Here is a 27998-nt window from a genome sequence, read left to right on the forward strand (position 1 = left end):
AGTGAGCAGACGCAAGAGAATCGAGAGGCTCTCGCTGGGTGCTAAACCATTGTGATGCCCACAGAGAATGGGATGTCGGTCTCTTCTGAAGACTCCGAGATCATGTCTGTGGCTCCTCCAGGCCATTCCCAACCCTTCTGGCTTCAGCTATGGCAAGACGAGGAGGGTGTCATGGGAGTGGATATAGACATGCAGAAGTTTCTGAAAGGATGCTGGCACAACTGCCCAGAGCAGCTGTGCATAGGCAAAAGTTTACACTGAAGCCAGGAGACACCTGCTCCAGTCTCCTGTGACTGCCACCCACTGCCAGCTCCAGCTGGTTGCCAAATCCCATCTCCTGTCTCACTGGTTTCTAACCTGGCAACGTCTGATCAGCTGACTTCATCTGACCCTGTGCTTCTGTTGACCTTCAACCACACCTGACATTGACTCCATTGGTCAAACCCTGGTTTCTATCTTCACAACGTACCCTCTGCCAGGCACCCAAAGGAATTCAAGCCAGGAAGAGCCCAAGTTTGAGCAGGAAATCAAAGAGCTCCACATGGTAGCAAGCCAGCCCTTCCCAATCCTGTCCATAAGGGTGTGGCTTTCCATTTGGTCCTCTCTCCTTCCACAGGATTCTCTGCCTTAACCCGTCTCACCACACATCACTACATCCACTGAGCATCTGTGAGCTATAAAATGTTTGTTAAGTTCCTGGGGCCCCAAGTTCCCTGAAACTCAGTCTTGACATGAGACCCTTGCTTATAGACTTACTAGGGAAACAATCTTTTGAATAGACAATCCCAGAGTGGCCCACCAACTCTCCTCTTGTTTCTGGGAAGAAAAGAATGTGTTAATTGAGGGAATGGTTCAGTTGATAAAGAGTCTGCCATGCACAGATGAGGACCTGAATTCAGATCCTCAGAAACCACATAAAAAATCTGGCATGGATGGCATGCTTCCTTAGGGCCTAGTACTTAGCAAGGAGTGGGCAGAGATGGGAGGATCCTGGAGCTCACTGGCTAGCCAGACTAGCCAATCAATGAGCTTTGGATTCAGCGAGAGATCCTGTTTCAGAAAATAAGGTGACTAATCAAGGAAGACAACCTGATACCAATGGCCTCCACATTCATGTATGTCACACACACACACACACACACACACACACACACACACACACACACACACAGAGGAGGGAGGTACACAGATAACCTAGAAGTGGTGCTTATCTACTTTACTGTCCTGGGATAGACCTCTGGACACTGGGGTTGTTCAGGCCAGTTAGATGGATTGGGTCTTGGGTCTCTGGAACAGTAAATTGGAAACCAGAGCTGGACTATTAAAAAGGGGGAGGAACCTGGGTACCAGGCACCTCTTCAGTAGATGGAAACCTCTACTCTCCTCTGTTCCCCTGAGGGCTGCCTTAGCTTGCCTGCCCTTGGCACCACACTCTGCCAGGGGACATTGGCAAGTTCATACAGCAAGCAAGGAGGCAATAGCTGGCTTCTTGCCCATCTGGAAAGAGAGAAGGAATGAGGCCCTCCCCTCAGCCTCATAACATAGCCTCCTGTTCCTGCCAGGGACTGGGCCTGCCCCCAGACGGAACCTAAAACCGAGGAGGAGGTAGTCAGCTGAGTGCCACCTACTCCGGTGCAGTGTCAGTCTCTAGCTCCCTTTCTTCCTCAAGTCCCACAGAGGCCACACAGCAGTGCACAGGACTGGCATGGGGCATACCACAAGGGCAGAACACTAGGGTGCCACAGAGTCTCTTCTCCCTCCTCAGAACACAACCAATGCTGCCATCAAAATACCCAGCATGCTTCATTCATAGAAAGAGCTTCCTGATCCTTGCTGAGCTTTCTTACCACTATCAACACGGAAGCCTGCATCTACACAGCAGACGTACGAACATATGATCACCGAAAGCCACATGTGAGCACAGTCACATGGACGTCAGTCACAGGAGTCCCTGATGCCTGCCAGTAGAGATCTGTCTTCACATAGTGGAATACATCCCAGCCAGGAGAAGGAATAATCTACAACCACGTACAAGAATAAGGATAATATTCATGGCCGTGGTGTAGGTAGATCGTAACAGGCATAAAATCCACACTCCATTCCACTGATAAGAAAACCTCCACCAGGTCAGAGTGTTCTGTCAGGAGGCAAGGTAGTGAACATCCCTTTGAGGGGGAAGTCAATGAGTGGTAGGAGTGCTGGGCTGGAAAACATTTCTCTTCCTCCCCTTCCCACAACTGGCCATCAATCCCAGGGAATTCTATATCTAGGCAAGTTCTCTATGACCAAGCTGTAACCTCCCTTGTTTTCTTGAGACGGAGCCTCACTATACAGCCCAATCTGTCCCTTCGCTCACAGTCTTCCTGCCTCAGCCCTCTGAGCAGTTGGGACTTCAGGCATTCCGAAGGCTCGGTTCCTTAACTCTACTTGTGGAACACATATGTGTCTGAGTCACTAGAGAGCCTATACACGCTTCTGTGAAACACTCTGGCTGAGCCACAGGACATGTTGAGCCTCATAAGCCATGTTTATAAAAGAGGAGCCACTCTCCTACCTCACCTTACCTCCTATCCAGCCTCAGACTCACTGTCCTCTCCATCATCATGCCCTTCCCAGAAGGCCCCGTTGTCTGCCCAGGCTCCTGGCTTGGTGGCTTCTGCCCGTCTCATACCACAGCCATGGCCCAGAAAAGGGACTCATGGGGAGTCAGAGCGACTACAGAAAGTCTCTAAGCTTCTGTAGGAAGTCCCCAACACCCTCCATCCCAGAACTTTTGAGCATGGGACTCACTCTGCTAGACCTTTTCCCTTCCTTACCTCTGCTCCAGGCCACTATGGAAGCAACACTTCCTTCCTCAGCCAGTCACTCCACAGTCATCACCTGACAGGCTGACCTGCCCCTCTCCCACTCCTCCCCCTCCCCCACCCCAACCCCCACTAAGCACTGTTACCAGAGAAGAAGCATTTGTTCCAGTCGTCTTTGCAGTCCTCTCCATCTCTCCCACCCAATGGACAGTCCCCTGGGGCAAGAGCAAGTGCTGTCTGATTTCTGCCTTGTTACCCACCTCCTCACCTGATGCCACTTGCTCAAAACTAAGAATCAATACGGAGCAAAAGGAACAACCAGGCCCCCATCTTGCAGGCAGTCTCTGGAAAGGGAAAAGTTACATTTGGGGAACAAAAGCCCCATCCTTCTGGGGCCAGGACGCCGGAGTTCTAGTAGTTCTGGCATTCACTTGAAGTATGGCATCAGGGGAGTCACTTTCCTTCTCTGAGCCTTGGGGTGCTTATTTGTGAAAGAGAAAACAGTGGAGCAGAGTGAGTCTGGAGAGATGCACAACAGCGTTTGTGTGTGCAGCAGCTGTGTGGGCATGAGTTCACTTCTTCCTACAAGAGTACCCATAGCTTTCATCACATTCTCACAGGGAGAATGTGTGGCTGCCTCCTGTTCAGAGCCATGAACCTCAGCTCTGGAGCGCTAGAATTCTAGCAAACTAGAAGAAGAGATAAGCCAACACACGGGAGTGAGAGCTGGGTTAGATACAGATCTCTGTGCTATAGGATGTGACAATACAGGTGACTGTGGGTCTGCTAAACTTTTGAGGACTCCAGGCTGGGAGAAGCAGAAGCAGGAGAAGCAGCCCCAAAGGATGGCTTTAGGAGAGAGGAGGAAGAACCATCCTGAATCTTCTTCCTCCTGCTCCCGCCACCATCAGACAAGCACCCACTTGTCTTGGATACGGCACAAGAGTGAGGAGGCGAGGCTGGCACCTAGAGATGCCCGCCAGGCCCTTTGGCGCCCAGGTCAGAGGAGCTTGGCGGGAACACTCAGGAGGGATGCCAATCCCCACCCTCCTTCCTCTTCAGGCCCCCACAGAAGCCTCGGGAGGGCTCAGTATGCACAAACCGTGAGGGCCAAAGAAACCAGCTGAGGACATGACATGGCTCAGCTGGGGAAGGGACTTACTGCCAAGCTGGATGCTGTGAGTTTGATCCTAGGGACCTACATGGCAGAAGGAGAGAAGTGACTCCCACAGGCTGTCCTCTGACTTTCACACATGTACCATGGCATATTCGCGTGCGCGCGCGCGCGCACACACACACACACACACACACACACACACACAAAATAAAACTTTTAAAAACATTAATACTTAAAAAAAAAAGCTAACTGAGGGGTGTGTGGGGTCCAAGCTCAGGTAGTGCAAAGCTAGAGCAGGCATCACCCTCCAAACAGGGAGGAGGATCAGGTCTCAGATTCAGGCCTGCCAGTGTAGTGATGGCTGTAGAGACAGAATGGGTAGGGGTGGGAAGAGGGGGGGGCCTCTCAGCAGAATGAGGAAGGTAACCTGCAAAAGAGACAGGGGTACCACAGAGGGCAAAGGGGGCATCGATAGCAGGAGAATAGCAAGGCTGAAAAGGGAGTCAGGGACATGAGCCCAACCAGCCTTGGGGCAAGAAGTTGGCCCATGGGATGGGCTAGGCAGGAATGGCGGCTGGCACGTGTCTGTGGCAGTAGGAGGGCCCTGGCTGCCAGCCCAGATGCCTGGTGGCTTCTGAACTGGGTTCCTGGGAGGGTGAGAGCCCAAGAGATGTTTATCCAGAACAAGAACGTGAGTATCACACCTCCTCCAGCAAGGGCTCCCGGTGATAGGCAGAGGCTGCTCTTTCCTGGGCTGCATAGTCTCCTGAGAGTTGCCTGTGAGTGGGGTGCTGGGTAAGCAAGAAAGAGCAGCCAGCCCAGCAGCCCCTGCTTGATCCAGGACCTGGGCACATGGCTGAGATGGAGCCTTATCCATGCAGATAAGGGAGGGGATGAGTCACAGCAAGCTCTCCCAAGAGGCCCCTGGAAAACAAGCTCATCCAAATGCAGACAGACACTTGTCCCTGAATAAACATCCCTGTCCCTGTCGCTGTCACACAGGGTACATACAAATCCCTCCCCCTCCTCCCCTGACTCACCCACCTCCAGTGCCCCTGCTTTCTCTCTCAGATCTCAGCCCCAATTATCCATCCCTGCCGACCATCACATGACCAGTGGGCATCCCCCCACCATGTCAAAGCTGGCTGCAGGGAGAATGGGAGGGAGTAAGAGTTCTGAGCCCATGGAGACCAGAGAAGGGTTGGGGCCATGTCTGAAGAGCAGCAGAATGAAACAAGGAAGTGGATGGTCAGCCTGGAGAGCTCTGACAAGCAGAAGACAGGAGCATCAAGGTACAGTGGAGTACAGTGAGATGCCTCCCAGGGTTCTCTACTCGAATCCCCATCCCCCAAGCAGCTCAGACTCACCCTCTAAGGGGTAAGCTGGGATTTGAGATAGGGAGGGCTATTGCCTCCTCATCAACCCTGGACATCTTGCAAAGTAGAGGAGAGAGAGGCTCTGAGCCGGGGTGGGGTTTGAGAAAGGATATCTTAATGACTCTAGAGGAACAGGAAGTCTAAGAGCTCTATCATGTCACCCCAGTTCTGTGCCCATCACCAGTAACTGGGATACCCAATTCTTACTTCCAGGCTCCCTGAGTCCTCCCCCAGGCTCCATGAGAATCTAGCTAGGACACTAGCCACTTTAAGACAGAGATAAGAATCTGTCCCCAGATATATCCTTCATTGTGACCAGTCACTGCCTGCTTGCTACCTTGCTGGATAGGGCATTTCATTTTCAAGTTCCCAACCCTATGCCTGTGCCTATGGCATATAACCACAACTATGCTATCATCTGCACCCTAGAGGGACAGCCAGTCAAGTGGTGCAGAGGGGCGTCGCCGACACTCAACACACTCACAAAAACATGTGCATAAGCACACATTGCCATATTGTCTGTCCACACGGAGGTGCTGGGATGTGGTGGCAGGATGCGTTTGGAGTCAACACTAACTCTGCTGGCCTCCAGTGGAGAAAGAACTGAAGGGTCCCAGTTTCGCCCAGAACAAAGTCAGTATACAATCCCATACGGCTGCTCCCCCTGTCCCAGTGGAGAAGGAGACTAGGGTTCTCCCGGGGATGGACTAGAACTGGCCAGTCCCTGCTGATACAAAACACTGTCGCCCCCCCCCCCCCAGGAAACCACGGAGCCTATGCAAAGCCTGGGGTGTCCAGCCAGCCTGCTTTCCTGGTCAACACTTTTTGCTCCTGGTCGCTTTTCAACATCCAGGTTCCAGGACTCACCCAGAAAACAATAGGAGAGAGGAGAGGGACTCTAATGGACCCACCCACCTCCTCAGACCCTGCTGCCTCCCTACCCCAAGTAAGAGGATACTAACTTTTCCCTCCTCACCCTAGAACTTTTGGGTGGTTCCAATTTCTCACTAATTGCCTGCTGCTTCCCCCTCTCTGCCACTTGCTTCTCTCTCTCTCTCTCTCTCTCTCTCTCTCTCTCTCTCTCTCTGTCTCTCTCTGTCTCTGTCTCTCTCTGTCTCTGTCTCTCTCTGTCTCTCTCTCTCTCTCTCTCTCTCTCTCTCTCTCTCTCTCTCTCTCTCTCTCTCTCTCTCTCTCTCTCTCTCTCTCTCTCCCCTTGCTTGTTTAGGCTTTTTTGTTTTATTGGTTTTGGTGTTTGTGGGAGTTTGAGTTTGGGGTTTGGATTGGTTTTAGTTTGCTTGAGAAACGATCTCACTATGCTGGCCTTGACTTATAATCCTCCTGCTTCAATTTCGGTAGCAGTGGATCACAGACCTGCCACCAACGTCTTGCCCTTCAAGGACACCAGAGGCCCAGGTGTGACCTCCATGGAACTGACTGCAGGGCCCTCCCACTCTCCTGCCTACACCTTCCCAGACTCCTTACTGTCCCAGGTGGATCGGGCTCTGCTGTGTCTGCTGCCCGCACCCGGCCCGCAGCTCCCTACCTGAAGCAGCAGCCTCCTCCTCTGGATGGATGCCGCACCCCCGGGCTCAGAGCGCTCGGGCCGCGCGGGGCCCGGCGGAGTCCCGGGGGGCTGCGGGCCACAAGAAGGCAGAGGCTCGAGCGCCTCGCAGCACACCAGGCTCACGGTGCAGCCCATCCGGCCCGGCACCCGGCGGGCCCGGGGCGGGGACGCGGACTACCAACGAACCGGCCCACCCCCAGCCCCAGCGACCTCTCGGCCCCAGGCGTCTGCGACGTGGGGAGAAGGGCAACGCCCCCGGCCCGCCCCGTCGGGAGTCCGCCTCCGCCTCCGCTACCGCTCCGCCAGGCAGTGGGAGTGCGGGGGCCCGGCCAGGGGCGGTGACACGGACGCTGGAGGCAGTCTGTAGGGAGGGGACCCGAGGGCGCGGGAACCCGGGAGGGGCTGTGGCGGAATCCCCGAGACTGGCTGAGCTGGGAGCGCGTGAAAGAGAGCAACGCCGTGACTAGTGAATGACTGAGAGACTGACACCAGAGAAGAGATCTGAAGGGACAGAAACGATGGCACGGAGGACAAGGGGGGCCCAGGGGTAGATCCGGCTCTGCACTGGGAAGAAGGGCGGGACGTGGAGCAGAGAACAGCAGGTTTGGGGATCGCTCTGTTCCCTGCTTACAGGTAGTTCCTCGAACTCATGAAAGTAGCTCTGAAGTCCCTAACCCTTGGTTTCCAGTCACCAGGACCAACCGCCCCATGTCAGACTGGCATAGAAAAAGGATGACCCCAGCACCAGAAAGCTGAGTGAAGTCAGCGAAAGAGGCCACCCTACACCGAGCAGCCCACCTGAGGTTTCCATCCCGGGGAAGTGGGTACCAGGACTGGAAGGAAGGTACCCCGACACTGGCCGGGATCCCGCTGCTGGCTGGGGTAAGAGGAAGAAGAAAGATACTTGGTGGCCATTTGCCTTCTCTCCCCACCTGTGCCACTTCCAGTCCAATGACAGAAGAGACAACTCGAGGGGGAAAAACAAAAAAGAAAACCGAGCCCCCTAGCGTTTCAGTCAGCCTCTCTCCGCCATCTACTGGCAACAAGACAGAAAGACAAGAGCAGGTGCCAGGGAAAGGAAGCCCCTATCCTTGTTGCGTTTGTGTTTGAGACACCAACTGGCCTTATGCCAGATGAGCTTGAAGGAGCCGCTCATTCTGCCTCTGTGCCCTCGATCTTTCTCTACTACTTCTCCCTGGCCAAGACTAGTCCAGCCCCCTCCAGGCTGGGCCTGAGTCACTCCCCAGGCAGGAGAACTGGGAAAGACTGCAGAGCCCACAGTCACAAGGGACATATTCAGGCAACAGAATCCTCCTGCCCACATCCCAACCAGACAGGCTTTTCCCAGGTGAGCACGGTAGTCCCTGGGCTTGGGGATCGGGTAGAGGAACCCTGAGGAAATGTCGGTAGAGAACTGTCTAATCCTTGATCTATAGATGAGGAAAGTGGAGCCTAAGAAAGGGTGACCAGTCCAGGATGAGACCCTTGTCTTCTGACCCCCCCCAGTCCTGGTTTCACACACTGCTCTCCTTGCCTTTCTTTTTCCTTTCTTTCGTCCGTGATCCACTATTAGAGGGTAGCTACCCCACCCACAAACTCCATCACTCCTGCCTGGGAGGCTGGACCCCTGGCCTGGCCTTGATGACAGGATCTCAGCCTAAGTTCATCATCCCTCAAGGACAACAGTATCCCTCTCTGAGTCCAAGGACCCTTCGGAGACAGAAGTAGAGTCCTACAAGAGAGGGTGGTGGGTTAAAACCAGGTACCCCACTCCCCACAGCCAACATTGGGTTCAGTTCCTACACTGCACCCTCTGTCTACTTCTGCCTGCTTTCCCGGGGAACATACATTTTTCCACTCAGCTGGGGCTCTGGAAAGGATGAATGTGGGTCCCAAGGCAATGACACTCTGCTGAGGCTCATGGGCTGGCCAAGGGGAAAGGAGGTGACGTTCCCCAGCTGGGTGTCCCCATGGCACAGGCATCTCTCCGACTCCTAAGGAAATCTGAGTTCAGCTTACAGCTTTGTGATACTGGATTGAGATTTACCCTTTCTGTGCCCAGTCACTGTGTGTCAACACTGTACTGGAGGCTACTAAGGGGATTGAATGAGACAAAAATGTCAGCAATGGTCAGGGTGACCAAAACCAGCAATGGCTCGATAAGTGGAGGCCACATTCACATCTTTATACATCAGTCTTCAAGACATAACTGGCAGCTGGGTGGTGGTGGAGCATGCCTTTAATGTCAGCACTCGGAGGCAGAGGCCAGCCTGGTCTCTAGACCAAAGTTCCAGGACAACCAGGGCTACACAGAGAAACCCTGTCTCAGAGAGAGAGACACAGAGAGAGACAGAGATACAGAGAAAGAGAGACAGGCAGAGAGAAACAGAGACAGAGATAGAGACAGAGGGAGAGAGAGATGGGGAGAGAGGGAAAGACAGAGACAGAGACACACAGAGAGAAAAAGAGGTAGAAAGAAACAGAGACCGAGGGAAGGGAGAGGGAGAGACACACAGAGAGAGAAAAAAGAAAAAATAACTGGGATTCCTTGCAGTATACTCAGTAAACTATAAGAAAAGAAACGAAAAGAAAAGAATTGTACTTCATTCCTCCAGTTAACTCATTGTGTGACCCTGGTATGCTCTCGTTCTCTCTCAAGTCTAGACCCTCACCCATCTGTATGTAAGGAAAGCAAGCAGCCGAGCCCAGAGAATCACAGGAGGTCACCTTACTTTCAAGTCTCCATGGCAGAAAAGGAAACCATCCTCAAGATCAGCAGGAACTTGAAAAGTGAGCTGCCCTGGGAGGTTTTTCTGTGGCTAAGCTGTAGGAGGGGTTTCTCCTCAGGCCTGGCTCCCTCATGGCTCTCTACCATCCTCCTCCCAGATGCTGTCTCTGCCATCCTCCAGGGATATGGGGACGGGCAGGGGCCAGTGACAGACACAAGTGCCGAGCTACACAGACTCTGTGGCTGCCTGGAGCTGCTCCTGCAGGTGAGACCCTCCACCCTCCCTCTCCACCCTGCCAACTCCTTCCCGTTCAATACCCTAGAAAGCTTCTCCAGTTGTACGCCCAAGCCACTGTCTTCCTCCCTTCCCAGGCACAGTCTGCTTTCTCAGTGAGCAAGTCCTTCATGACATAACTTTCTCCCAGAAGCTAGGACTGGTTTTCATTGTTTTCTCATGTTTACCTCCTGAAAGACTTGATATATAAACATAAATATGCCTCCTCTCCCTCCTCTGACTTCCTGACAGGGAGCTGCACTTCTTACCACACTGTCTCCACCTCCCATAGCACATCAGGATTGCACCTGTCTCAGGGCATTTATCTGTCGTTGCCTCTATCCGGAATGCTATTCCCTAGATATTTGTATGACATCAGTGCACATGGCCCTCAAGTCTGGAGACTTCCTCAGGCTAAAATTTCAGACATCCCCCTTCCTCCTCTTCCTCTTCCTCTTCCTCTTCCTCTTCCTCCTCCTCCTCCTCTTCCTTCTTCTCTCTCTCTCTCTCTCTCTCTCTCTCTCTCTCTCTCTCTCTCTCTTTCTTTTTCCCTCCACAGCCACCATCACTATGTTAGTTGGGGTTTTGCTGTTGTGGACGGACACCATGACCAAGGCAACTCTTATAAGGACAACATTTTAATTGGGGCTGGCTTACAGGTTCAGAGGATTCATTATCATCAAGGTGGGAGCATGGCAGTGTCCAGGCAGGCATGGTGTAGGAAAAGCTGAGAGTTCTACATCTTCATCCGAAGGTTGGCATGAGACTACTGGCTTCCAGCAGCTAGAATGAGGGTCTTAAGCCCACACCCACAGTGTCCTGCCTACTCCATAAAAAGCCACACCTACTCGAACAGGGCCATACCCTCTAATAGTGCCACTCCCTGGGCCAAGCATATACAAACCATCCCACTATCTAACACTCTGTCTGCTTTGAGAATTTAACTCCTTTATCCTCTGCAGGCCTTGGTCATCATTCACGGGCCTTAGGTCAGGGCCAGTCCATAGTAAAGTGCTCAGTGTCTGTGAATGAGTGAGTGTGAATTCAGGCTCAGAGAGATCAAGTATCATGTCCCTATCACACAGCCAGGGAGGGCAGAGGAAGATTCCCTCAACAAAAAGGCCTGTCTTCAGGAGCCCTTTCTTCTACCATGTGCCTTCCCAGCATGCCAGGGTGCTAGGTAGGTTCCAGAAGGAGCCACTGACATATGTTCCTTTCTCTCATCTTGGTCCTAGTTTGACCAGAAAGAGCAGAGGAGCTTCCTGGGGGCTCGGAAGGATTACTGGGACTTCCTGTTCACTGCCCTTCGGCGGCAGCGGGGATACACAGAGCAGATGAACTTCATATGCTCACAGGACAAGGTAATGGGAGCAGGGGATGGGAAAGCGGGTGAGCTTTGTCCAGGCCTTCCCTAGATCCCACCTCTCAGACCTGCTCCACAAACAGGAGGCTTACCCTTGAATGATGAGGACCTCTCATTTGCCCCGGCTTCACGTCCAGCCTCACCTTTCTCCTCCCACCTTGGCCCACTCTTTCTCCCTCTCTCATTTGGCCCAGCTCCCCACCCTGATTTCACCCTCTCTCTGGCCCTCCTCACACCCTGTAGCTGAAGACCTCGCTAGGAAAAGGCCGTGCCTTTATCCGACTCTGCCTTGCCCATGGACAGCTGGCTGAGTCCATGCAGCTGTGCCTCCTGAACCCACAACTCACCAGGTGGGTTTGCCCATAGATGGTACTTGAACCCACCACCCTCCTTTACTGCTAAATGGATGACTGACAGTTAGGGATAAGGTAATGAGTGTCAAGGAGAAAGGACCTAAGAGACCCGCATGCAGTTTGGCATGCTCAGGCCTCTGCCCTTGGAGGCTGAGTTCAGCCACAACCTGCCTAGGAATGTCCCCTGTGGTACACTGATTCTCAGAGGTCAAGGGTAGCAATGGCTGGATGTGTTGTTCCCTCTTCACACAGGGAATGGTATGGCCCTCGGAGCCCTCTGCTGTGCCCTGAGCTCCAGGGAGACATCTTGGACTCTCTCTATACCCTCAATGGAGTTGCCTTCAACCTGGACCTGCAACGGCCAGACCTGGATGAAGCCTGGCCCATGTTCTCAGAGTGAGCAGGCTCTCTGCCTCCAGCCCAAGCCACGCTTCCCTATCCTTTTCAAGTTACTTTTTTGAGGTTACATTGTTTCCCCCTTCCCTTTCCTACCTCTAAACCCTCCCATATACTCTTCCTTGCTCTCTTCTGAACCCAATGAGCTCTTTTTTTATTAATTGTTGTGAGATACACACACACACACACACACACACACACACGCATGAACACACAAGGTACAACCCACTCAGCCTGTATAATGTTACTTGTACGTATTTTCATGACTGACCATTTGGGATTAGTGCAACTCTTCCCCAGGAAAGACTGTTTCTCCTGCTCTCAGCCTTCCTTAGTTCCCTCTAGCTCTTTCTGTAGGGTTGGGACATCATGAGCTTCACCCCATTCGTGTTAGCATGTCTACCGTTGCTGTCCGTGTTGGGCTCAGGTTTAGGCAGTCATGTCAGTGAGACTTTATAGGTGTAGATTCTGACATTTCTAGAAGAGACAATCTCACGGCCCCCTCCCTGATCCTCTGGCTCACTTTTCAACCCCCTCTTCTGCAATGATCCCTGAGATCCACATGTAGTCATGTTGTATATGGGTATGTGGGACTGAGCTCCACAACTTTGCTTTTTAAGTGGTTGTGGTTTTCTATGATGGTCTCCGTCTGTAGCAAAGAGAACGTTCCTCAGTAAGGAGTGAAGGCTAACTGATCTGTATATATACAGATAAATATTTAGGATGTAGTTAGGGATTGTGCTGGTTTAGTAAAGTAGCGGCTGTAGGTTCTTCTCCAAAATCTATGACTTCACCTACCACTGGGCAGTGGCTGACATTTCCAGTACCAGCATGGTTTCCCTCTGGCTGAACATGTCTTAATTCCAACTAGAGAGCTGTTGGTCATCTCCAAAGCACATGAAGCACTACTACACTGGTAGGGTTACCATGACAACCCACTCAGTCTGTAAAACGTTACATGAGCTCTTGTGGTTCATAGGTGTCATAGCCTCCCCCTGCCCCACCCCGCCCCTTCTTGATCCCCACTCTCCAGCCTTCTCTTTCCTCAGTATCATTTCAAGCTAGGCCATGCTGCTAAAGACTAATGGGTCTGAGTAGAAAGTGAGAAGGATGGATAGGTGCTACAGTGCGGTGTAGGTGAAGCGTGGGATGGCTGGCTAGATGGTGAATGGGAACCACTCAGGGGGAAGGTGAAAAACATGAAGTGTGGCAAGCTGAATGAGCAGGTCAGAAGCTGGGGCGGCCTCCACTAGAAGACCACGCTACCTAAAGCCCCAGATGTCCTGCCTCTTGGTTTCAGATCCCACTATTCCAGTCCCAGCCGGACCCGGGAAAGAAGACCCAGAAAACCCAAAGGTTTTCCAGAGGAGGTACCTCTGTCTGCCTTAGCCTGACTTGCTTCTTGAACATCTATTGGCACTCCCAAGTTGAGCAGGGCCTCCTGTGGGTATGCAGAGAGCTAAATGGGACAGAGGTGGTAGCATTGTGTCAAGCAGCAGATGGGAGGGGGGAGCAGTCTTGTTCCTGGGAAAATGCAGTAAGGAGGACAGGGAGCACTGGTGCCATCTGTAGGAGCCCATTGGGGCTCTCAGGAGGAGAGGGCAATAGAGATGGTTGGAGGCTTGCAGGAAATACCAGGGAGAAGGCCTCTACTGAACCCCCTGAACTAGATATTCAAATTGGCCTATGTCAGTTAAAGGAGTACTAAAGTGCTTGATTTCCCAATTAGTTCACAGCCCAGATCTGACCCTTTCTAAACACAGCAGAAAGGCCTTGGGCAAGTTCCTGCCCTGCCTCCTAGGGGAGCTGTGTAGATGACTCAAGGCAACCCACACGCCACTGAGCACAGGGCTCCTGGCTCCTGCTCCATTCTGATGTGACCGTTTAAGGTTGTCATCATTCCAGGAGCTTCCAGACACCAGACATGGCACCGTTAAGGACTCGGTCTCAGACCTTGAAAGAGTTCAAGGCCTGTTCACGGAGACAGATGGGGAATACATTGCAATCTAGGGCTAAGTGTGTAGTTAGCCACCCAAGGCTGCATCTGTAGACTCAACCAACCGCACATACAAAATATTTAGGAAAAAACAATTGTTGCACTGGTTCTGAACATTGTGCATTCTTTTACCCTCAATGTTCCCCCAAACAAGGCAGTATAATAACCACTCACAAAGCATTGACACTGTGTGGGATATGAAAGCCATCTAAAAAGGACTTAAGCATTGGAGAGGATGAGCATTGGCTATGTGCAAATCCTACGCCGTGCTATAGGAGAGTCTGGAGTACCCAAGGTTTTGAGCACCCTCTTGAGGTCCTGAAGACAACTCCCCTGATATCAAGGGAGGCCGTAGACATGACCAAGGGAAAATGGGAGCACAGAGAAGACTTCCCTGCTTCTACTGTGTTGAGGACCAAATCTAGGGCCACACACACTAGACAAGTGCTCTACCACCGAACATTAGTCTGTCAACAATTCCATCACCATTTTACAAACCAAGAAGTCTTGTTCCCTTTTTATGGATGGAAATGCAGAAAGACAAAATAGAGCACAGGGGGAAAGGTGAAAGGAGAAGGTAGAGGAAATCATGGGGAACAAGATCAACCCAGGTAAAAGAGGGAGCCGCCACTGGCTGGAGGCTTGCATAGGAGAGCTGAGATACCTGCCGTTCTCAGCTCAGACTTGTGGGTCCTGTGGAGAGCTGTCTGAGATTATGTCTGCTCTGACAGCCTTCCCAGTAGGAGGCATTCGAATCCAATAAGAAGCAAGCATGCTGTCCCAGGGCTTTGTCCTCTCCTATATCCCAGATCAATGACCAGATGCTGATGCTGAAATGGGACTTCCCTACAGGTGAGATGCTCCAAGGGACAGCAGCTGCAGGGACCAGAGGCTGGAGGAACCAGCTGTCTTCAAGATGCAACCACAGAAGACCTCCCACCTGACCTCCGTACCCCCTTGCAGCAAGACCATCTTCCCACCTTTCTGGAAGAGAAGAGGGAGGATTCCAGAAGCCTCAGTTGTCCCCAGAGCATTTGGGAAACAGGAAGGGAAGGATTTCGGCTAGACCAGGAGGGAGGCCCAAAGACCAGGAAATTGCTGGAAAACTCAACAGCCAGCATCCAGCAACAGAAGGGTGGGGCTAAGGATGTTCAAATGCAGCTGACAGGAAGGAAAGATGAAGGAAAAGGAAGTCTGCCAGGGACGGAAGGTCGGAAAACAACAGAAGGGATCCAGGAAAGGGCAACAGATTGGAACCATGCCCAGGAGCTGCTGGCCCCCAGCCTTCAGGGAAGGGAAGAAGATGCAGAGTTGGGATACAGGCATGGGTGGGATCAGCCTGGTGCTCTGGGGCAATCCTGGGTCCTGGGATCAAAGAAAGGTCCCACCACAGGGAAGCCACAAGAGTGGACAGGAGTAACCCGTGCAACCGTGCAGAAGGATCAAACAGAAGTGCCCTTGCAGCAGGAGGTGATCAAGGTACCTGACTATTGTCTCCTCTCTAACCTGATCTGCAGCTAGAGTTCTGCAGAGGTAGCCTGTGGCCATTATCAGTCCACCAATCAGTGTAAGGGGTCATTTGCTTGTGAGAAGACCTTCTGTAACTCAGGCTGACCTCAAATTTGCTATGTAGCCAGGCTATCTTTGAATTCCTACTCCTCCTGCCTGTGACACACCCCCCGCCCCAACAAATCCTGAGATTGTTGGTATATGCCATCACGCAGAGCTCCGCAAACCAATTGGCTTGACTTACGAGAGCTGCCATTTGGGGATGCTTTGAAGGTCACACAGTCTCCAGCTCACAGGGTGCCCCTACCTGTGACTGCTTCCATCAGTTCCTCCTACCCAGCCTCACCAACATTTGGGTTAGGGACTTCCCAGCAAGTCCTTCGGGAAGTCACAAAGTTCAGGTTCCCTTACCCTGGCAGAGGTCTCCCAGTGTCCAAGCTCTGTTGCCATACCCTAACCTTGTTTTGATATGCTTTTCCCACAAGTCCCCCAAAGATGGCTCCCAAGAGGTCCCTCAGCCTCCTTCCTAGCCAGAATCTTCCAGGTCCATGAACTTGGCAATTTCTGGAAGAGAAGAAATGGTAACCCCAAGCTCACTCAGCTCCCAGAAGCAAGGCTATAGCCTAAGAAAGTTCATCAGATGAACCCAGGGCTGGTGTTTCTGCCTTCCTCTTTCAACCCTTCCTTCCCCATTTTCTCCTCAGGAGCCTGGGTACGGCCTCCAGCTGACAGAGGTACAGGCCCAGTGTCAAGAGCAGCTGCAGGCCCAGGAAGGAGAACTACAGGCACTCCAGGAGCAGCTCAGCAGGTAATCTTGGCAACACCAGCAAGGGCCTAGGCTCCAGGATTTCTGAGTTCTCAGTGTACCCAGCTTATGCTGGGCACAACTTCAGGGTATTGAGGTCGGTGCCACCCTAGGCATCTTTCCTGACCCTATGAAGTTCACAGTTCCTCTCCTCCCCAGGTCCCACCCCAGAACCCCAGGAGATACCCCCTGCTCCCCAAAACCCCAGGAGTTAGTTACCCTTGCTACTTGTTCCTGCTTGACCTGACCCCTGCTGCCCATTTTGGGTACACTGCTGCCTTTTTAAAAAAAGATTTATGTATTTCATTTATGAGTACACTGTTCAAACACACCAGAAGAGGACATCGGATCCCACTACAGATGGTTGAGAGCCATCGTGTGGTTGCTGGGAATTGAACTCAGGACCTCTGGAAGGGCAGTCAGTGCTGTCAACCACTGAGCCATCTCTCCAGCCCACACTGCTGCCTTTTTATTCTACTCTAACTCCAGCATATTTCCAAATCTATCTCCCTCATGCAGCATTTAAAAATAAGATTCCACTCTGTAGCCCAGGTTGTCCTGAAACTTATGACAATTCTCCTGCCTCAGCCTCCTGGGTGCTGGGATTATAGTCATATACCACTATGCTATGGCATCTACATAAAGACCTGAAGGAAGTAAAGAGGCAGACTTTTGGACACCAGCTAGGAAGATGCTCCAGCCAGCGGAGCAGAAGTGGAATAAAGGTCCAGAGGTGGGAAATTGCACAGCAGGTTCAAGGAGAATCATGAGAGCCATTCTGGGCCCAGCCAGGTGAGGGAGGAAAGGTCTCGTGGACAATGGGGGCAGCTTAGAGGGAGCTTGGGAAGTTAACAAAATAGCCTTGGCTTTGAATCAAAGTAAGAAGGGAGCCATTACAGAGTCCAGACAGAGGAGGGGTGTGATCTAGTATAGTGTGTGTGTGTGTGTGTGTGTGTGTGTGTGTGTGTGTGTGTGTGATTGGTGTCACCCCCTAAAGAACTCCTGTGCCCATTTGCAGTCATTCTCCATTTTGCTTTCAGTTCTTAGACTTGACTAGTCTAGGCTGACCCTATTTTAAAGGGCCCACGGAACAAGACTAGAAGGTTCTTTCTTCACCCACTTGGAGTAAAATGACCTTCATCATGTTCCTGGAACCACCTCAGGGCCTTCCATCCAGCTCTTTCCTAGGCATGTTCCTCCTTCCCTTAGAGTCTATGCTAACATCAGCACTCCCAGGAGGCCTTCTTTCCAGACAGCATCTTCTTTTTTTTTTTTTTTTTGTCGGAGCTGGGGACCGAACCCAGGGCCTTGCGCTTGCTAGGCAAGCGCTCTACCACTGAGCTAAATCCCCAACCCCTCCAGACAGCATCTTAATACACAGATGTCTTGGTTAGGGTTTCAATTGCTGTGATAAAATAACACGACCCCAGGAAACTTGAGGAGGAGAGCATTTATCTCAGTTTACAGTTCCACAGAACAGGATGTTAGCAAGGGCAGGCAGAGCAGGAACTAGAGGCAGGAGCTGATGCAGAGGCCCTGGAGGGAATGCTGCTTACTGACTCGTTAGCTCAGCTGCTTACTTCCTTTTCTTTTTTTTTTTTTCTTCTTCTTTTTTTTAAAGAGTTATTTACTTTATTTATCTGAGTACACTGTAGCTATCTTCAGACACACCAGAAGAAAGCATCAGATATCATTTACAGATGGTTGAGAACCACCTTGTGGCTGCTGGGGATTGAGCTCAGGACCTCTGGAAGAGCAGTCAGTGTTCTTAACCACTGAGCCATCTCTCCAGCTCCTTGCTTCCGCTTCCTTTCCTCTTCTTTCTTTTTTCCTTTTTCTTTTCCCTTTCTCTTCCTTCCTTCCTTCCTTCCTTCTTTCTTTCTCTCTTTCTTTCTTTCAAGGCAGGGTTTTCTCTGAGTAGCACTGGCTATCCTAAAACTCGCTCTGTAGACCAGGCTGGCCTCAAACTAAAAGATAAGCCTGACTCTGCCCCAAGTGCTGGGATTAAAGGTGTACTGAGTGCAGCCCACTTTCTATAGCATCCAGGAGTTCCAACCCAGAGATGGCACCACCCACAGTGAGCTGAGCCCTGACACATCTATTATCAATTAAGAAAGATTTCTTCCCATATGACCGTAGCTCAGTATCAAGTTGACATAAAAACTGGCCATCACGGGGGGTGAGGGGGTGGGGAGGTGATCGGAGGTACTCAGCTTGGGCTGGTGACAGAAAGGGTGCAGCTGTTGATCTGTGGTTAAATTCTGAAGCAGGACTTCCTGAGAGACTGGTTGTGGGGCTGAGAGAAAGAGTCAGGGACAGCTGTCCTCAGGGGTGGGAAGATTGGAATGGATAGGCTTGTGTGAAAAGTGCAGGAGCTGAGCTTTGAACCTGTAATGTCCGGGATACCTGTCAGAGTCCTAAATCAGGCCTTTGGGCAAGAAGCCAGGTGTGATGTGCTAAGGAGAAGGTGGCCTGGGAGTTAGTGGAGATTCATGTCAGACTACATGATGGGGTAGCAACTTACCAGTCTAGAAAGCAACCACTGCCCAGACTCACCACTTGGCAAAGGGACCATGGGCATCCAGCCAGTGACAGGGGTTCACCACCACCCAGTTCAAATTCCACAGGCACATTCTCTCTACCAGCCGTGTTTGCTGTACCTATGTGACCTCGAGTGGGTAGGGGATCCATGTACAGTAAACAAAACCCAGCAAGTCTATCCTAAAGACAGGAGAGACTTTACAGGAAGCCACTTGCTCTCTCTCACCAGCTGCCCACTCAGCACTGGTGACCAGGGTCCCGAGTACCTGAAAGTATAGAGAAGACAAGAAAATTCAGGCCCATGTCCAGACTTCTCTCACATGCCATGTGACCCGGGGCAAGAATCACACCCTCTTGGAGACTTCTGTCTTGTAAAATGAGGCTTATACTGCCCATCTGATGACCCTGTGAAATTGAAATGAAGCAAGACTGGATTCTCAGCTCAAAACACCCTCACTCCTCCCACATCCACTCCCAACATCCCCGTTAGAAATATTTCAGTGGCTTCTTCTGCCCCGCCCCCGCCCCGCCCCGCCCCGCCCCGCCCCCACTGCATCTTGCCTTTCTTGCCCTCTTCCTGGGATCCCAGCCTCAGTAGCCTCCTTTCAGTCACTCAGGCAGGCTGGCCACTCCAACTTGCAGACTCGCACGTCTGACTTCAGTGCCTTGTCGTCTCAGATGACTCCCCAGCATCTTCCCTAGTCTCCACTTTAGCCTCTGGTAGGCTCTGTCACAAAATTCGGCTTAATTACCTTAAGTCCCACAGGAGCCTTGGGTGCAGCCACCAGCACACAGTAGGGGCCTGACAGATTTCCCTCCCACCCAAGCAATGCGCACACCCCAAGGTGATCCATTAAGTACGTAGGATCACTAAGCAAGAGCTCTAATGTTGATCAGCGCCCTCTACAGGAAAACTGAAGGTCAGCAACTAAGAAAAGTCCAGAGAAGGCCAGGAAAGAGCTTTTCATGGGTGTTTTGGAAGTTCCATTCTTGGTGAGATTTAAAGATACACCCAGCTTTGGGGCCTGCTAAATGGGTAGACTTTAAAATCAATAGTTCAATAGCTGGAGCGTAGCTCAATTGGTCAAGTGCTTACCTGGCATGTGTAAGGCCCTGTATTTGATTCCTGGACTCTCCAGCATCTACTCACCTCTTGCTGGTGGTACACATTCCCAACCAAACCATGGAGTGAGAAGCTGGGACCACTTTATTTTCAATTTCGTAAACTTCTTGGAGCCTTCTAGAAAACCACTAACAACAAGAAGAAGATGCAAAAATAGAACTGAGGCAGTTCCAAACCCAAAACGGAGATTGAAACTTAGAAAAGCCATATTTTTCCTATTGCTTTTCAAAAGACAATGTAATATACCCACTAAAAATACTTTAAGGCATAACCGCCTCAAGGCCTCCACTGCACCCTCCACATCCAGTTGTTCCCAACTAATCGTGGTGTTTCCCCGCCCAGATTCCTAGGCCTTCACACTCCTTCCAAGATAGGCCTCCAGTAAATGGACCTCCCCAGAGAGTTACATTTTAAAGTGGAAATTTTTTTTAAAAAGGGAGGAGAAGGAGGAAGGAAAAGGGAAGGAAAAGGAGGGGAGAGGTCAGGAAAGAGGACGGGAGATGTTCAGTAGTGCCCAGTACAGGAATACTCAAGGTTAGGCCCTATTTCTATTCCTTTATGATTGTTGAGTCAATCCATAGATGCTCAGCTTGTGTACATAGTGTGTGCATGTGTGTGTGTGCATGTGTGTGTGCGCATGTGCATGTGCGTGTGTGTGTGTGTGTGTTAGAGTAGTGGTAGGTGTTTGCAGTATGTACAATATGTGGTGCATATGGTGTGTTACCTGCCTCTGTATATGTATGTAGAAACTACCTATATGTTGACTCTGGCTTCTCCAGGGATACCCATAACAAGTTCTGAGTCTTCCTCCTCAAAACCGAGTCCCCCCTGTTTCCAGGTGTCAGGAAGAAAGAGCCCTGCTACAAGCAATGCTGGAACAGAAGCAGCAGGAGGCTGAGAGGAGGGCTGCCATGTATGAGAAGGAGCTTGAAGGACAGAGGGACCTGGTCCAGGCCATGAAAAGGAGGGTGTTGGAACTGATTCAGTAAGAATGGGGCTGGGAGCGGGGACTGGGGTGGAAGGAAGGATGGCTGGTAAGGAGTGTGGAAGCCAGGCTTGAAGACTACCCCACTCAAGGGTTCTAGACCTTTCCAAATGTGAGCTTGCTTCCTCCTGTCGGCGACCTTGTGCTGTCACTAATTACGTGTCCCATGTTACAGAGGGGAAAACTGAGAGCCAGCGATACTGACTTGGCCACTAAAGACAGACGGCCTGTGGACCACAGAGTCCTCTGGCAATAATGCATGCTCTCACTTCAAGAACTGCTCTCTGCTCGCACTGTGGTTAGAAGAGATTCCCCTATCTCTTCTAGCTCACAAGTTGAGAAGGGATTAAAATAAGGAAGGGGAAACATGGACTACCAAGAAGTGACCTCACGTCTACACCTCCCTGCATGCTGGACTTCCTTAGACCTCTGGGCCTCTGGTTCCAGCTAAGGGCAGCTATTCTGGGTACCAGAGACTGAGCTCACCAGGGTTGACTCCAAACCTCTAAGCTCACTGAGACAGGAGACATGTAAAGCCCACCAGGCCTTCAGTCAGCTAGAGAGGTCACACACGTGTGCCCACACAGACATGGACATGCGTGTGCACTCCTTCCACGCAGCACTGGAGCTCCCCCACACCACTGCTGTCACCACCCATGGAAATCAGCATGGCCAGCAACTAAATTCTTCTGCATAAAATTCCCACACTAAAACTGAAAAGAGAGCAAGGCTGGCTTAGAGAAAATCAACAAATAATTTAAGGCAGGCGGACAAAGACACTTAGCACAAGCCGGATAACCTGAGATAAAGCCCCCAGAGCCACGGTGGAAGGAGAGAACCAGCTCCCAACAGTTGTCCTCCAACCACACATATTGCACACTCAGGCCTGACACCCTAGCACTGGGGAGGTACAGGCAGAAGGGTTGTGAGTTCTAGAGCAGCCTGGACAATGTCTCAGAAAACAACAACAACAACAACAATATGTTTGTTAATTTGTTTAATTCACAAAAAGAATTAGAAGATAAAGATAAAGAAGGCTCTCAGAAAACAATAAAAGCAGGTGTAGGGCTGGAGAGATGGTTCAGTGGTTAAGAGCACTGACTGCTCTTCCAAAGGACCCGAGTTCAAATCCCAGCAACCACATGGTGGCTCACAACCATCTGTAATGGGATCTGATGCCCTCCTCTGGTGTGTCTGAAGACAGATACAGTGTACTCATATACATGAAATAAATATGTCTTTTTTTTTTAAAGCGGGTGTAAATAACAAGAGAAATGGAGACATAGAAATTAATGTAGGGAGGGTGGGAAGATGGCTCAGTGGGTAAAGTGCTTGCCGTGTAGACATGAGGACCAGAGTTAAGATCCCCAACAGCTACAGTAAAACCCAGGGGCAACTGAGCAGTGGTGGTACACACCTGTAATTCCAGCATGAGGGAGGCAGAGGCAGGTGGATATCCGTGAGTTCATGCCAGCCTGGCCTGTGGAGCAAATTCTAGGACAGCCAAGGATACACAGAGAAACCCTATTTTGAAAAGCAAAACAAATGAACAAACAGACACAGCAAGATCCCTGGAGCTTGCTGGCCAGCTAATCTAGCCAAATGGGTGAGCTTTGGATTCAGTGAAAGATGCTGCCTCAAAAAACAATGGAGAAGTAGTTGAGAAAGACACCCAATGTCAACCTCTGCTCTCCACATGCATGCATATGAACACACACACATATGCACACATACACACACGCACACCAGTCTAAGAATCCTAACAGCCTCTCCAACTGGCAGAGGTTTCCAAAATGAAGAAACTAAAGTCAAGTAGATTACCAAATAAAGTGTGGCAAAGATTAAAAATATGCATTTCAGGCTCCTATGGACAACAATCTTTCGATCTCACTAAATGCTCAGCACAATAAACAAAAGAGGGAACTTGCAATTCATACCTAGATATGGCATTGTGAAATTTCAGAAATGTCTTTCAAAGAGAAAGAGCGTGTTTTCAGATAACCTAGAGGAAAACACAAAGCACATAAGAAAGATAGGAGAATTCAGCATGTGTCAGTATCTGTGATGTGATAATTCTCAAGTTCTCAGAAAAGCCAACTCTTGGCTTAGAATCCCATGTCCAGATAAACCATAAATTAAATGGTGAAGGTGAGGGCGAAAGGCATTAATCAGATAGTGCTCAGAAAATCCAACTCCCACACAGCCTTTCTTAAGAAGTTGGTTGAGGATGTGCTCCACAAGGAGGAAGTAAGCCAAGAAAAGAGAAGATGTGATTCAGTTCCACCTAGGAGAAAAAGACGGGGAAGAATCAGGAGAATGCTTGCTGTGGTGGAGGATCTGGGAGCAGTCAGGCACAGTGGTGCATGCCTACGATCCCAGTACAAAGAAGACTGACACAGGGGAATCACATGTTCAAGACCAGCTTGGGCTAATAGAAAGAACCGGTCCACAGCAATGGCAGTGGTAGTGGTAATAATGATGATGATGATAATAATAATAACGAGAGGGAAAATAGTATGTTAAAAGCAGATAATACAATGAGTCAAGAAAGACAGAGGGCTGGAGAGATGGCTCAGCGTTTAAGAGCACTGGCTGCTCTTTGAGAGGACCCAGGTTCAATTCCCAATACCCACATGGCTGCTAATAACCATCTGTATGTAACTCCTGTCCCAGAAGATTAGCCACCTTCTTCTGACCTCCTTGGGTCCTGTAAGCATGTTTGCACAGACACATAGCAGGCAAAATACCCATATACATAAAATAATAAAAAATGAAATTAAATAAATTAAAGAAAGGCCATTAGAAACTTTCAGAAAGTCCAGGAGTATGGCTCCCACCCATAACTCTAGTACTCAGGAGACTGAAGCAGGAGGATAGCCACTGGTTGAAGAGTAGACTGGGCTACAGTCTGAGATCCCACCTCCGTGCCTTTCAAGATAGGAACAAGAGGGCTTGCAAGATGGTTCAACAGGAAAGCACTTACCACCATGCCTGGCAGGTTCAGTTCCCGGGATCTACATGGTAGAAACAGAGTCCAGAGAGTCCTCTGATCTTGTGTGTGTGGTAGTGTGTGTCTACACTCATATATAGCACAATAAATTAGCCAACATAAACTTAAAAACACAGCTGAGTTATCTGGGGAACATGTATTATCTAAGAACATGAATGCTATTCATTTGTCTTATTAATTTTGCCTGGTTTTTGTCATGTTGGCGGTTGAACCCAGTACTGATGACTGCTAGGCAAGCCCTACCCTCACCCCTACTGAGTCACAGCCTCAGCCTCTTGCCTTCTCCAGTGCTAGAATATTGTCCAATAATTACTCACAAAAGACAATTGGAAGCCAGACAGTTGTGGCCTGCAGAAGGCAGAGGCAGGAAGATCTCTGTGTTTGAGGCCAGCCTGGTCTGCAGAGAGAATTCTAGGACAGCTAGGGCTACACAGAGAAACCCGGTCTCAAAAAAAAAAAAAAAACTAAAACAAATAATGACAATTGGAATGATAAGACAGAATAAGAAAGAGCCTGGGCAGATGGTCAGTTGGTAATGTCCTTGCCACAGAAGCATGAGGACCTAAGTCGAATCCCTCCCTCTCAATACTAAAACCAGGCATGGCAGTGTGCACCTGTATGTAACCCCAGTACCAGGGAAGGCATACATGGGAATCCCAGAGCTCCTCATGAGCCAGCCATTCTAGTCCGATCCATGAGCTCCAGGTTCAGTGACAAACACTACCTCAAACATCAAAGTGGAAGGCGACTTCTCACACACACACACACACACACACACACACATACACACACACTTGTGTGTGTGCACATGTGCAGACCTACTACGCACCCACCACACACGAAGACACATACATGTGCACACAGAAACAGGACGGTGAATGTAATATTAAATATAGAGAATATTCGACTAGCGTATTCTCTGAAGATAGGCCTGTCCTACGGTGGTTACTGACCATGTGAAGAAGTTGCGAATTTGAGATATGGAGCTGGTGCCACTGAGGAACTGAGGTTGTCTTTTTTATTTGATTTGTGTGAAAGCAAACCCATGGCTAGTGGCTCCCTCACTGGTTGCTTTAGCAGAGGACGAGTTGGGGGAGGGGAGGCGAGCAGAATGGAAGTCACATGCTCTTGCTCATGGCTAACAGGAGAGCTGTATAATTATAATCTCTGAACGGACCAGAGAGACTGGCAGAGGAACCCAACTAGGGATCTGAGAGCACTGGGAGGAAGGAGAAGTCGGTTGAGACGGTAACAAGTAATTCCTCTTCTACCAAGGGAAGGATCTCTGTAGAGAATGTTCTGTATCGAAGGAGATATGTGAAACTGTTACTTAATATGGGAGGAATACCAAGAGGAAATGGTTGCGCAGGACTGTTTACCTTGGTAAATGCCAAGGAGAAATGGTTTACCACTGAAAAAGGAAGGAGTAGGGGGATGACTATGCTTTTTATATAAACCCTTCTGTACAGTTTGATTTTTACTTAAACACCTTTTATTTCTTACTGTGTGTTTGTATGTACCTAGATGGTGGGAGAGCGCATGTGTATGCATGCAAACAATACTGTACATGCGCATGTGCATACACACATCACGGAAGGGGTAGGGTGGTAGGTAGGTTAGTAAGGTGTTTGACATACAAACGTGAGGACTAGACAATCCCCAAAACCTATACAATCGATCCCAGTGCTAAGAAAGCAAAGACAGACAGATCCACAGACTCGCTGGCTAGCCAGCCCTGCCTACTTGGCAAGCTTCAAACCCATTTGAGGTCTCTTTCCTCTGGCACCACCTTCCTCTTGCTCTTCTCTACGTGTAGCCAGGCTTCTGCTACTTTGTGGGCTCTTTTTCCTTCCACCCTTTCCACCTCTAACACTAGATAGGAGAGAAAAAAGGAATAGAGGGGAAAGAGGGTGTCGTTATCATCAGACTACTTCCTGCTGGTTAAGGGTATCAAGTTCCTTGGGGGCAAGTTTGATCTTTGCTGTCATGATATCTAATTTCCTCTTGGTATTGTTTCAAAATCATGCCCCTGCTAGAGCACGAGGTAAATTATAGTCAGCCATTATGGACAATCTGAAGCAGCCCCTGTCCCACACCTGGGGTTAAAATGAAAACCTATTCTGATAATATTTCTGTCTTTTTAAAGAAACCAAGATTCTCACAACATCTATGTTTTCCCCTCCACCCAATCCATCAGGGAGAAGGACCACCAATGGCAGAGACTCCAACAGCTGTCTACTGTGACCCCTGGACACTGCATGGGCTGCAACAAGGTCTTTAGGCGGCTGTCTCGGCGGTATCCTTGCAGGTAATGGGAAGGCAGAGAGTCTGGGGCAACTCCCAGGTCCGTTTCCCCAGGAAAGGAAAGATCCTGTTTATGTTTGATTGGTTAGGTTTTTACGGACTTTCTCCTTGACATCTATTTCAGTGTGTGTGTGTGTGTGTGTGTGTGTGTGTGTGTGTGTGTGTGTGTGTGTGTTTGTGTGTCATACTTGCATGCACGTATGTGCTGTCACATGTGAAAATCAAAGAAAAAAACTTGTAGAAGCTGGTTCTCTCCTACTTTGTGGGTTTCAGGGATCAAACTCAGATCACCCGGTTTGGTGGCAAGTGCCTTTACCCCCTGAGCCATCTCACCAACTGTGGTGTAGTTGGTTATTTTGAGACCACGTACCTCAGGCTGACATTAAACTCAATATATGAACCAGGCAGAACCCAAATGTATGATCCTCCAGTTTCAATCACTCCTGCACGCTGACATTATAAATGTTCACCACCATGCTAGGGTATGGGAAATGAGTATTAGTAAAGAGCCACTTGAGCCTGGCCCTGCATGGTTCACCCCATCTGGATACTGCTGCTAAGCAGAATCCTGAAATAGAACAGTGGGCAGGACCATGAAGAAAGGAAGGTAGGTCTTAGAAGATGAGGTCAGTAACCTCCTGGCATGCACTGCTGGGTTCCTGTTTGGGGAGAGAGTCCCTGAACCTCTGTACAAAAAGAACACTCCCTTCCCTTACACTGACTTCATGGGGAGAATGAACAGGAAGAGGAAACAAACCATCGGAAGCTGCCATCTGAACTAGAGGCTCTGGAGGGAGGTATCAAGACAGGCTGAGGGGAAGGGAAACACCCTAAGCTAGGCAAAGGCTGCCCTGCTGGACCATGAGGACAGTCAGATCCTACCCTAGAAGCCAGCTCAGGCTGCCCTGTCTCTGTTTCCAGGCTCTGTGGAGGCCTGGTTTGCCATGCCTGCTCTGTAGACTACAAGAAGAGAGAGCGTTGCTGCCCAGCCTGTGCCCAGCAGGAAGAAATCCAGGTCACCTGACCAAGATAGCACAAGGAACCTAAGACCAGCCAGCCCACCAGCTCACTCTCGTCATTCCTCTTCCCAACCCTGGTGTCTGACTACTTTTCTCTTCTGGGAGCTGGTGAGCTGTGACCCCAGCACTGCTGTGGAGGACCAGAGGGAACAGCTGGCAGTCCACAGAGAGGCCTAGCTCTGCCTTTCTCGTGCAAGGGGCTGAGTGGAATGTGCCCACAGCTCTAGAAGCATTGTGTCTGATGAGGAAGACATGCTGTAACCTCTTTGTAAAGTCCCTTGAAGCACAGTGAGTCGTGACCATGAATAAGAGCAGCCCAGGGCTCAGCTGTTTCCAAGCCACACTCTCCCTCCCCCATCACCTATAAGGAGGGAAGCCCAAATTCACTGGGCTCTTCAGGAACCTTCCCTCTGATCTCCTTCCAGGATCATTGTCTTGTCTCATGTCTCACAGATTTACTGACGTGTGGTTGACATATAAAAACATTGTGTAAGTATGATGAGTTTTTAACTTTAATACACACCTATAAAGCCATCTCCAAACACAGGCATCAGATCCAAGGCTTCCGCAACCGTCCTCCAGCTCCCGCCTCCATGCCGAGGCAACCACTGACCCTGCCTCATATTACCTGGAAGCACAGCCGCTTCCTAGAAATCTGTAGTAGAAATGAAATTGTACAGTTCACTCTATTATTGCTACCTCAACACTGCATAATTGGTTTGAGATTTGTC

General features: G+C 50.3%; 2 protein-coding genes across 15 annotated transcripts in view; one reads left to right on the forward strand and one right to left on the reverse strand.

Annotated features, from left to right (window-relative positions):
• The window catches only part of Tns1 (tensin 1), a 210925-nt gene extending 203836 nt beyond the window's left edge, over positions 1-7089 (reverse strand). For 6 of the 7 annotated variants that reach the window (XM_087565347.1, XM_087565345.1, XM_087565344.1 and 3 more), the window contains exon 1: positions 6841-7076. In XM_087565347.1, the coding sequence (XP_087421473.1) occupies positions 6841-6996 (156 nt within the window). In that variant the 5' untranslated portion in view covers positions 6997-7076. 7 annotated transcript variants of the gene reach the window in all.
• An 80-nt stretch (positions 7090-7169) lies between these two features.
• Positions 7170-27998, forward strand: Rufy4 (RUN and FYVE domain containing 4). Of its 8 annotated transcripts, none has more exons than XM_087565385.1 (13): positions 7170-7463; positions 7550-7743; positions 9526-9651; positions 9748-9854; positions 11099-11224; positions 11470-11576; positions 11832-11975; positions 13276-13345; positions 14824-15450; positions 16185-16288; positions 20788-20934; positions 26142-26252; positions 27170-27763. In XM_087565385.1, exons 3-13 carry the CDS (start codon positions 9606-9608, stop codon positions 27270-27272), a joined length of 1692 nt encoding a protein of 563 aa, XP_087421511.1. In that variant the 5' UTR covers positions 7170-7463; positions 7550-7743; positions 9526-9605; the 3' UTR covers positions 27273-27763.

The sequence above is a fragment of the Rattus norvegicus genome, chromosome 9 (assembly GCF_021556685.1).
Source record: "Rattus norvegicus strain SHRSP/BbbUtx chromosome 9, alternate assembly SHRSP_T2T, whole genome shotgun sequence".
NCBI lineage: Eukaryota > Metazoa > Chordata > Mammalia > Rodentia > Muridae > Rattus > Rattus norvegicus.